At 35.6% G+C, this 12,119-nt stretch overlaps 1 protein-coding gene across 4 annotated transcripts in view; it reads right to left on the reverse strand.

Annotated features, from left to right (window-relative positions):
* Nucleotides 1-5,409: 5,409 nt before the first annotated feature.
* Nucleotides 5,410-12,119, reverse strand: part of exoc6 (exocyst complex component 6) — a 71,235-nt gene continuing 64,525 nt past the window's right edge. For 2 of the 4 annotated variants that reach the window (XM_067368785.1, XM_067368786.1), the window contains exons 22-23: nt 10,272-10,384; nt 5,413-6,976 (exon numbers count right to left, since the gene is read on the reverse strand). In XM_067368785.1, the coding sequence (XP_067224886.1) occupies nt 6,844-6,976; nt 10,272-10,384 (246 nt within the window). In that variant the 3' untranslated portion in view covers nt 5,413-6,843. Of the gene's footprint in view, nt 6,977-10,271; nt 10,385-12,119 lie in introns of all 4 variants that reach the window. The other 2 variants (XM_067368784.1, XM_067368787.1) reach the window with 2 other exon arrangements.

The raw sequence follows: 12,119 nt of genomic DNA on the forward strand, positions 1-12,119 counted from the left end.
TAAAATGATTCACTGTCAGCTATTTCAGATTATATTCAAATGAATGCTACACTACGCATTTCTTTACATTGGATGACGTGTACGCAGCCTGCTGGAGCTACTGGTTGTTTTTGTTTACTTGCATAAAATGACTCGCTTTAGTGACACGTGGCACAGCTATAGGTAGTGAATTTGTCTTTGATTTATGAGTTTACATGACATATAGACCCGCGAACGCAGTTTGAACCGTGAGCACCGCAGGAGGGGGTCACGAGAGCACAGCCAAACAGTTCACTAAAGGGTCAGACTGAAGACTGACTTTAAGCTATATAACCTCCAGCCTCTGGAGTCTCATTCTGTCTTTTATTTGCATTTAAAAATACTGCTGCTATTAAAGGCTCTTTCCTTGCCAAGCAAAACAAAACGATTAGATAGGAGAATATATAAAATGCTCTTAACAGTGTCACTAAAGGGTGAAAAGAGCTTATATGGTAATTCCTGTCCTGCAGTGGCTTTTGAACTCTTGCTGTTGTAAACAAGAATATCACTGCATTGTTGTTGTTTAAATAATTATTTCTATAAAGGGTATAGGAGATTAAAAACATTAGAAATATGCTCCTGACAAGATTAGGCAGTTAAACTTTAATTATTATACCTTGATTGAGCTGAATGTGCTGAAGTTAGCAATTGCTCAGTGAGAGTTTACTTGAGGTTTTGTCAACTTGAAGTTCATTTTGATATATTTATATATTTAAGTTTCAGCATGGCTGACATTTGTAATGATGTTGTAATTCTGTACTTATACATATTGTATTTACTTTATTTATATACATTTTTTTGTAATTACCCGTGTTGTCAGCTTTCTGAAGTTGTCTTGTCACATTGAATCTCTTTAAGATGTGCAACTGCATACTTGATGTACTTATGTTTAAGCTCCCCTCCCTTTAGCAGCGACATCTCTTCTCTTCTCTGATGATGTGTTTACTGGTGTGAGGGCGGGACAACCTGTCACTCACATGAGATCAACCAATAGCAAATCACAAACATCCAACTATCTAATTCCCGATTGACAAAATCAAGTCCAGCCCTACAATTTTTACTTGTTGGAGAAGCCGTTTCACTTGGAATACATATGGGAAGAAAAGACTGTCACGACTTCTGTTTCATGCTGACTTTAAATCCCCATTAATTTTAGTATTTTTTTCATGGAGAGTGATGTCATTAATTTGGTGGAAATTTCAAAAGACTAGGATGAAAAGTGATGTTAAAAGAAAAATTCCAAATACATAGAAATTCAACAACTATGTAATATTTAGTATATATACAATGTTGTATTGAACTCTGTACAAATGTTTACATTGATCAATTTGATCATTTAACATACAAAAAAAAAAAAAAAAAAAAAAAAAAAGAAAAACTTTCTGTGAAGTATCAAATGGTAACAGTAAAGCTATTTGTATTATATTTGTATTATTTGTATAATGTTAAAGGATTAGTTCACCCAAAAATGTCGTTCCACACCCGTAAGACCTTCATTCATCTTAGGAACACCAATTAAGATATTTTTGATTAAATCTGATGGCTCAGTGAGACCTGCATAAGGAGCAATGACATTTCCTCTCTCAAGATCCATAAAGGTACTTAAAAAAAAACATATTTAAATCAGTTCATGTGAGTACAGTGGTTCAATATTAATATTATAAAGTGATGCAAATATTTTTTTGTGCACCAAAAAAACAAAATAGTGACTTTTTAACAAAATCTAGTGATGGCCGGTTTCAAAACACTGCTTCTTGAAGCTTCGGAGCTTTACGAATCAAATCAGTGGATCGGAGCACCAAAGTCATGTGATTTCAGCAGTTTGGCGGTTTGATACGCGATCCGAATCACTGACTCGGCTCAAAAAGATTCATACACTCTGAAGCAGTGTTTTGAAATCGGCCATGACTAGACGTTTTTGGATTTTTTTGCTGCACAAAAAATATTCTCATCCCTTTATAATATTAAGGTTGAACCACTGTACTCACATGAACTGATTTAAATATGTTTTTTTTTAAGTACCTTTATAGATCTTGAGAGAGGAAGTACCATTGCTGTCTATGCAGGCCTCACTGAGCCATCGGATTTAATCAAAAATATCTTAATTTGTGTTCTGAAGATGAACGAAGGTCTTACGGGTGTAGAACAACATGAGAATGAGTAATTAATGACATTATTTTCATCTTTTCAGCCCTTAAAAAAAATAATTTCCTGCATAATGGTACTGTGAGGTCAGAATTTGCTGAACAGCAGTGTTAAGATTACTAATTAATTACTGTAATTTAATTACTTTTCCCTTATGGTATTACTCATTTTTTTTTTGCAATTTAATTACAGTTACTTCTGATGTAATTACATTAAATACTCTATAGACTATAGAACAATTATATATAAAAAACAATAGTGGATATGGGATTTAGAAAGTTAATGATAATGCAATAATTTTTAGAAAGCATATTAGTACAACAATCTAATTACACCGTTTAAGTTGTAATTAATTACTGTTTTAGTGTAGCCTACCCAACACGGTATTTATATAAACGGAGGACCAGTTTGAAAACGTGAATAATGAAGCTTATCCTCAAAGTCAAAGAATGTGAAATGAACATGACAGGGTGAACTACAGGCACTGTCTTTGGGATCGTCTTGGTAGCCAGTTTCAATTCTGAGCTGAAGAGCAGTTCAACAGCAAGGGTCCAAATGGAACGTAACTGAAATGTCCAGGTTTGCTCTTAGTTCTTTCTGACACATTAAAACATTTCTGAAACTGGTCAATCGGATCGGTCTCATGTGTGTCTCTGATGCTGTATAAAACACCATCTCTTTGGGATCTGGCAAACAAATAGTGTCAAACAATACAGTATCAGTTTATTTACTTACACATTTTAATTTCTACTGTAATAAATGGGTTGCAATGAAATATAGCCCTTTGTCATATTTATGAATGTCCGAATGTCTTTATATTAGATTAAAAATTCCAAGTGGCATCAATTATAAAGAAATATATCACAAACATAAAAAGTTAACAAGTTTGCAATGAAAAAACAAAGATATTTAGTATTGTTACACTTGATTGTCAATCTTACTGAATTATGTCGATAGTTAATGTGATGATATACACCTCTGATCGACACCTGAGAAGAACTGACTTCATATATCCACTAATAATAAGTCCATTGCTTCATTTTTCAAATAACATTATGTTCACAATTAAGGTATCATTATATGAAACGAAAGGATGGCAAATGACATTTTATTTTACCATGTGTAAAAATAAACCAGACTTTAGACACATACTTACATCTAACTCAAAGGGTTTAGGCACAGTCCTGTAGTCGCCAGTCACAGTACCTCCTTCACAACACAGTCCAGGTATCTCAGTTTACCCAGATGCTTCAGTATTACATAATTCGGCTGTGACCTCATGCCCATGAAATGCAACACTTGCGAGCTGATGACCACCGGGTCTGTCGGTGGCCTTATTCTTGTGCCTGACACAACAAACACAGTAGCTGGCATTTTTAGACATGGGTCACACCAGTTTCTTAAGGTACAGTTAAATCCAACAGCCTGGATCTCTGCCCTGGCTTTAATATTGTATTTTTGAAGCAAACTTTACTTGTCTGGAACTTAACTTTAAATTGTAAGTTAATAATCATTAAAAAAAAACAAAAAAAAAAACTTATAGGAGCAGATTAGTTGGTCATAATGATATAATTTGTGTAAAAACCTAAAGTTTTTTTGTTAAAACGACTGCACTGCTCAACAAACTATTATTTTCTGGTGTAATACTTTGACAGGGAGTTAAATTCGGCACAACACCGGACTACCGCCATTAGCACTGGAGCCACCACGACTGACCCCCACCAAATTATAACCCCACCTAGTATTGGTAGGTTTAGATGTGGGGGAGGGGTTAGGACTAGGCAATCAGGTAGCGACTTCAACGAGGAGGGTAATAATTTGGCAGGGAGTCGAAATTCGGCACAACACCGGCAACAACGACATAATCCCCATGTCCCAAAGGCTCATCTTCAGAATCCAGTGCTAGTGTTACTGCTTGTGCGACAGAGGATGAGGGATCTTCCATTATACATCAATGTCAAAAATGTTTTCCTTGCTTGTTTTTGTAAATTATGCAATAAACAAAATGATTCTTGGCTATAGAGAATCGACAACTGGGTCATCTTTGGTGTCGCTTGTTATAAATACTGGAGGTTACGGTCCACCTTCAGTATGACATACTGAATGAAGGGCCTTAAATATTTGCCAATAATAGGCCTATATCTTCATCTAGAGAACATCCCAACTGGACTACATGGGAATTATTGAAGTGTTACGGAGAAATATCATAAAGCCCTCATCTGTTCAAACATAAATATTACCTCAAATGCATTCTTCAAAAATATCACCGATCAGGTATAACATTATGAGCATCTTCCTAATATTGTGTTGGTCCCTCTTTTGCTGTCAAAACAGCCCTAACCCATCGAGGCATGGACTCCTCTAGACCCCTGAAGGTGTGCTGTGGTATCTGACACCAAGATGTTAGCAGCAGATCCTTTAAGTCCTGTAAGTTGCGAGGTGGAGCCTCCATGGATCAGACTTGTTTGTTCAGCACCTCCCACAGATGCTCGATTGGATTGAGATCCGGGGAATTTGGAGACAAAGTCAACACCTCAAACTCATTGTTGTGCTCCTCAAACCATTCCTGAACCATTTTTGCTTTGTCGCAGGAGCATTATCCTGCTGAAAGAGGCCACAGCCACCAGGGAATACCGTTTCCATGAAAGGGTGTACATGGTCTGCAACAATGCTTAGGTAGGTGGTACATGTCAAAGTAACATCGACGTGGATGGCAGGACCCAAGGTTTCCCAGCAGAATGCCGGCTTGCCTTCTTCCCATAGTGCATCCTGGTGCCATGTGTTCCCCAGGTAAGCAATGCACACGCACCCGGCCATCCATGTGAGAAAATGTGATTCATCAGACCAGGCCAACTTCTTCCATTGCTCCGTGGTCCAGTTCTGATGCTCATGTGCTCACTGTTGGTGCTTTCGGCGGTGGACAGGGGTCAGCATGGACACCCTGACTAGTCTGTGATGCACTGTGTATTCTGACACCTTTCTATCAGAACCGGCATTAACTTCTTGAGCAATCTGAGCTACAGTAGCTCATCTGTTGGATCGGACAACATGGGTCAGCCATGTGCATCAATGAGCCTTGGCCGCCCATGACCCTGTCACCACTGTTCCTTCTCTGGACCACTTTTGATAGATACTGACCACTGCGCACCGGGAATATATATATATATACACGGATACACAGACGTTTATCTGATGTGAACTCTATATTTAAATGTGTTTATACAAAGCTATAAGACTGTTTAAGATATTAAAAAGCAAACAAATTGATCAAATTTATTTTTGTGATAACATTTTATTAAAGCACACAAATAAAAATGAGTGGGCTTTGAAAACAACTGAAGTCACTTGGGTTTGTGTAACTCCAGGTAATGCCAGTTAGAGAGTTATGGATATTGTGATTCTGTCTGCCTCATTGAAATATTGAATATCATGACACTTTGACACTTTATAATAACTTTCATAAATAATGTTAACAAACATTATATAATGCTTAACAGATCATTGGCTAATGTACATTCAAATACTTGTAATGTCTTGAAACCATGATTCATCTGTTTTGATATTTGAATATTATAGAACTACTAATTTGTTAAGCAAGTCTTTAAGTTATGAGAGTTATTTTAAAGTGAAACCAATATTAGTGTCGTAAATTTCCAGGAAATGGAAATATGAAAACTCTCAGAGCTAATGACAAATGTTTTATCTTTACATTCCATTTTTCCCCCCCCAATTTTAACAAAATATTGTGGTATATATACAATGGTACTTTAAATACATAAGCATACAGTTGCTTGTTAAAACTTAAATAATTTTCAGTGCAAAATGCCTGTAAAAATAAATTTTAAGAAACAAAATAAAACCATAAGTGAATAACGAAATGAATGTGGATTTTTTTTTTTTTTATGCAACTTTGCACAGAGTCTGCAGCTGGACCAATTATTGCTTATTTATTTTCATCTTGAAATGAGATTCTAAAGCATTTAAACCCAAAGCTTTCATTTCACCCTGAGAAAATAAAAATTAAATATAATTCTTCTGTGGCGCTTTTGTACATCATTCAGTGAAATGTAGCTGACGATTTTAGATTCTTTTACATTAAGAAGTGCTTTCTGTGCACAGAAGTTTGAACAAAGTCTGCCAACTTAAAAGGAAAAAATGAAGCATTCTCATGCAAATGTTTTTATCATTTATAAGTTAACTAATCTGAGTCACATTCAACTCAAGGCAGACTGATGGGAAGCATGATTCCATAGCAGTTTTAAATACATTTAAAAATATTTACAATAAAAACTTCATCCTTGTTACACTAGGGAGAATTTCATACAGGTTGCAATATGACCATCAGCATCAGCAGTCACATACACACCTCCGCTCTCTCAAGTGTAGTGTTAGAGTCATTGCACTTTCACAACGTACAAAACATAATTCTCAACCTTTAAAAATACATTACAAAAAAATTACTGCATAACTTCTGTTTTCTTCTTCTTTTTCAATTTACATTATTAGCCTACAGTGGTGAATATTTTGGCAGAAGACATGGAGGATGCAGTCAAAATATACCACAGTACTTTGAGAGTTACCTTACAGCGACTTGAAAAAAGGGCCAAAGCAAGAAGTATAATATAGTTTATAAGTTACGTTGTCAAACCCAGCCCAGTGTTTGGAGTTCAGTGAACGACTCTAGGAATGCTGGGACATTCCGTTCACCAGACTTCTCAGCTGCTTTACCACCGTCTCAATCAATTTCTGCTTGTCACGGTCGTTCTTTCTGAACTGGGAGAAGATGTTGTTCTTTTTACTTGTGTCTTTCATCCTGGAAAAGCAATATGAGATGATAATATAACAGTTTATAACAGCGGTTGAACATATGATGAAGACAGTACATGCACACTTCAGAAAACAGCTATTATATATATATAAAAATCATAGTGTCTGAATAATTTTTGGTTCCAAATTGTCATCAAGTTTACTGGTTGTCCACTGTATGAAGAATATTTGGGTATATTATGTCACAGTTTACTTTATTTTACTATCCTCACTTACATAAATGAACTATAGTGTCCTGCACCCACTAGTAAAAATATATAACAAATGTATGAATAATTTTTGGTTTGAATATATATATATTATATACAAACACCAACGCTATCTCATGACCAATCCGTACAATCCGTATGGCAAATTCGTACAAATTCATACGATTTGTCTAAACCCCAGTGACGGGTAGGTTTAGGTGCAGGGTTAGGGGTAGGTCATTCGTGCGAATTCACAAATTGGCAACTCGTAATATACATACGATTTAGCAGAAAACGTACAAATTCGTACGAGTGAGGTCGTTTGAATTCGTATGAATTAGCTACCTTGTAAAAACCTTGCCGTGAGACTGGGTTGATACACACACACACACATATATATATTATATATATATATATATATATATATATATATATATATATATATATATATATATATATATATATATATATATATATATATATATATACACATATTATATACATATTATATACATATATATATATACATTATATATATATACATTATATATATATATATATACATTATATATATATATATAATGTATATATATATATATATATATATATATATATATATATATATATATATATATATATATATATATATATATATATATATATATATATATATATATATATTAAGGCTGTCAATGTTAACGCATGCAATTAATTAAAAATCCTTAATGCGTTAAAGTAATTTAATCCAAATAAATGACTAAAGCACGCAAAATTGTGTCATTTATATAATTTACGTCACATAGTTAGATGATCTTAGAAGTCGGGAGTTTATCACACTCAATCATCTACAATGGCACAAACACATTTAACCCTCGTAGGTGGAAATTTTTATTCAATCCCTTTAACCCAATTTCGCTTCTCTGTTTGCGATCAGATCATTTTAAGCCGCTAAAATCTGGGAAAGTTTTCAGTCCAATTATCCAGTAAGCGAGTTCATTCAAACAATCAGTACCAAAACAGTGCAAATGTAATGGCAGAGAGAATAGAGATTTACGGCCAGGTTTTATGTGAATTATTCACTTGAGTGTGTGTTTCACTTTAAACCACAAGCTCTGTCATATTATGTGATTGTTTCTGAAGAGTTCTGTGTGAAATACAGACTGAATGGAACGTCAAAACATCCCACCGCTGTATAGCCAGATGAAACGCAAACTACGTTTCTTGGCTGGATAAAGCAAACCAGTGTCTTGCTAGTAAAGTTTTGATGAATGCCAACTGTAATCAATGTAAAGTAGATTGAGGTGATGTACAGGAATCGTATAGTAAACACTGATCGCTCATTGTATTTTCAGACACTTTAAATTACATTGTTTCCACACACATTCAGGATGTTTTTATCTGTCGTGTATGTTGCTGTGTTTAGTAATTCTGAGTGGATCTGGAAACTGTAGTAGGTATATGCAGTCAAGTTTGGTTTAGTTGGTTTTCAGAGAGGTAAGAATCATTAGTAATGAATTAGTTATGATATAGTGATGCATGACTTATGTATCATGATATGCAAATTTTTCATATTATCTTAATATTCAGCCACTCTGTACAGTATGTATGCTGAAATGGGTGTGGGATGAATAAATGATGGTGAAATAAATGATATTTATTCTAAGAATGATAATATCCATATCTTAGAATCTATTCATGCAGCATATCACATTACTATGGAGAGAAAGAAATCCATGTTGGATCTACGTACCCCCTGTTGACCCTGGCATTGGTTAGTAAAAAAAAACAAAAGAAAAGAAAGAGGACGAAGATTATATATTAGATTGAAAGGACAAAGCAGAGCTCCATTGTTCTGATCACTTCATCTTTTGTTCACTGATGTTTGAGGTTCTGTTCTAAAACTAGCTGCCTTCTAAGAGAGTGTTCACACTTGGCAGGTTTGGTTCTACTAAAAAGAACTCTGGTACGATTGCTCTGTTAGTACGGTTCATTTGAATAAGTGTGAATGCTGCCATCCGAAACCTGGTGTGCACCAAACAAGCAGACTGAGACCGACCTTTTCAGTTCCAAATGATGTTGTTCGGATGTGGTTTGACTGAAATATGAACACAACATGGACCAAAGACATCTGAACTAACCAAAAAACAGGACACAAGATGCGACCCTAAAAAGGACAAGCACATTTAGCCCAACACACAGCATTGTTCTGGATGTTCGGCAAATTCTGTAGCAAAATATGTCATAAAAGCCATTTTTTGTTTTGCATCTTTAGGTTCGGTGTTAAAATTGACAGTGTGAACGCTAAGAGAACCAGAACTAAATCTTTTAAAATTAAAGCAAGCATGTATGCTGGGATTGGCATAACAGAAAGCATGCAAAGAGCGCTCCTTTTATAATTACTAAAAAGCTGCCACTTATCTTAGTTCATCGCAATCTCACAAAGTTCTGTTATAATCAATGAAGCTGGCTGTACATTGAATCTTGTATTTACTAGGGGTGGGACAAAATATCGATATGGCAATATATCGTTGTCCTTTTCTGGATCCACTCATCGCTCAAAACTGCAAAGTTATTGTTCAGTGCAAACTTAAACACCTCTCAGTGGCCATTGTGTTCAAGAAATCAACAGATATTTTTGTGATTGGCTACACTGATCAGTGCTGCAAAAACATTTTGTTAATAGAAACCTTTGAAATTCTTCAGAGCGCAAACACTGGACCGTCTGCCAAAACTGTTTCGCCAATATGCTATTACTACGTTGAAAACTGATCCAGCAGTTATGGGCAGCTTTTCCCTCTAAAACAATCAGAAGCAGCAGCAGGCAGTGGTTTGAGAAAGAAAATTCCACGCTAGCCTCAAGTTTGTGTCCAGGGGAAGGCTAAGCCTTGCCCAGCCTTACACACGCTCTGCCTATGACCATTTTCTTTTTTTGGTCTGGATCAAAAGAACCAAGAGAAGTGAACTACAAGTGTGAACACACCCTAAGGCAGCATGAAAAACAATATTTAAACACTCTATGAAGCTCAACTGATTTCAATGGAGTTTCATTTCAGCATTTCTTCACTGAAGGAAAGAGTAGAAAACAATACGTACTTCTCCAAAAGTGCTAGCGCAGTGGAGGGGTTAACCCGCAGGTACTTCGAGGTGGGCTGTCCGTAGTCTGCCAGGTACGTGGACCAATCCCACACCATAAACAGATCTAGAAGCTTCAACAGAGAAAAAAGATGTTCCACATAATCAATGGATCAATGGAAAAAAAAAAAAAAACAGCTGTGTGTAGACCAGAACTTTGTGTGAACCAATAGAATATGTGAATTAGTGTCATTTGTGTTAGTTTAGCATATTGATAATCAGGGCTGTCACATGTTCTGACCAATGAATTTATAAAATTATACAATTTTTAAATAGAATTTTTATAGAGATTGCATACATAATTCAAGCCAATGAAATATATCAGAGCCAAGAATACAGTGAAAAAACATTTTTAATATTTTATTTATTTGCATGACTTTTTCCAGACCGGACTTTTTCCATGTGAAAACCATAGAAAATTTCTTCTAACATATGTAAAAACTTAGCTTGAGCTATATTTTTTTTTAAGTGGGGAAGTCGATTTATAATTTTTTGTTTTCTAAACAAGAATACTCTAAACATTTATTTTATCGCCTTAAATATTCAAGTATTTGTTCAAAACCTGTCCAAATGTTGTCCCAAATAGATTCATCTGAACAAACAATTTTAAGTTGAACAATGTTTTGCAAGTTCTCAGCATGCATTGTAGCCTGAAACAAATATGTGGTAACTATTATTAAAAATGATCACTGCTTTACATTTCAATGTAAACCCTGGAAAGCCTGACATATAAAACAACTGTCATGCATGGATAATCAAGTAAACCTAAGTTGCTTCAGTTAGTAAGTGTTCACCTTGAAATGTTACTAACAATATATAAAGTTACTGTTACATTTACTTTCTAAAAGTCGGTAATGTCATTTTTTACAATGCAGTAGCAAAAAAAAAAAAAAAAAAAAAAAGTCAGAAGTTTTCTATAGAGAAGTGTGTGAGGTCATACACTAATAGTGGGGGTTAGTACTATGGCACTTGTTGGGGAGCTGGGAGCACTTTAAATGCAAAAGGAAGAGAAATCCCTCCGTGACCTCTAGATAACCCACAAAGGAGCTAATCCTGGCTCCACGGTGCTCTGGCCAGTGGGCTCCCTGCCACTTTGCAACTCTGATTCAAAGCAAGGCTCTGGACACATTGAACTTAATTTGCTGGAGAAGGGCCAGATCACTCACCTCTATGTATGCAAATCAATATCAATCAATGGGGGACAATTCTTGGATGGCTCGTTCATTATGAAGGGCTGGGAGAGGAGGGTTCAGGGGGCTAATAGCACTTCACACCTACTATGTGGTCCGTATTGAGGAGGTCTGTTTTTCGGACCGTTATTTAATGCTGTTTGCTGCTCCTGCTGGGCTGTGACAATATTGCTGCTAAACACACCAAGACCCTGCGGAGCATCACGGGCAACAAGATTGTGCTTGTAAATGTCAATATTTGCAGACCCTGGGCTGGGCAATATAGATAAAGAAATTGAATTTATACTTGTGCATTTTTGCTTTTCTTTTATTCAAAGAGACTTATACGTTATTCAAGGAATGCATGATATGAGTTCATGCATTGTCTGGATATCAAACCAATGACTAGTTTGGACTTAGAGGTTTTTCATGCTTTTGAGAGTATTCAATAATAGGGTTGGGCGATGTCTATCAAATTGGCATCAGACGTTGTTTAAAGTGAAACGTTTAACGTTTAAGTGTTAAGCTCAACTTCCATTGGAATGAATTAAAAAACGCTCACTCGGCTCGGGACCAATGGACAAGCACCATAAATGTGGCATGTGTCTGGAAAAGGAAAAAGAGAGAACACGCATGGAGC

Source organism: Chanodichthys erythropterus, chromosome 19, assembly GCF_024489055.1.
Source record: "Chanodichthys erythropterus isolate Z2021 chromosome 19, ASM2448905v1, whole genome shotgun sequence".
Lineage (NCBI taxonomy): Eukaryota > Metazoa > Chordata > Actinopteri > Cypriniformes > Xenocyprididae > Chanodichthys > Chanodichthys erythropterus.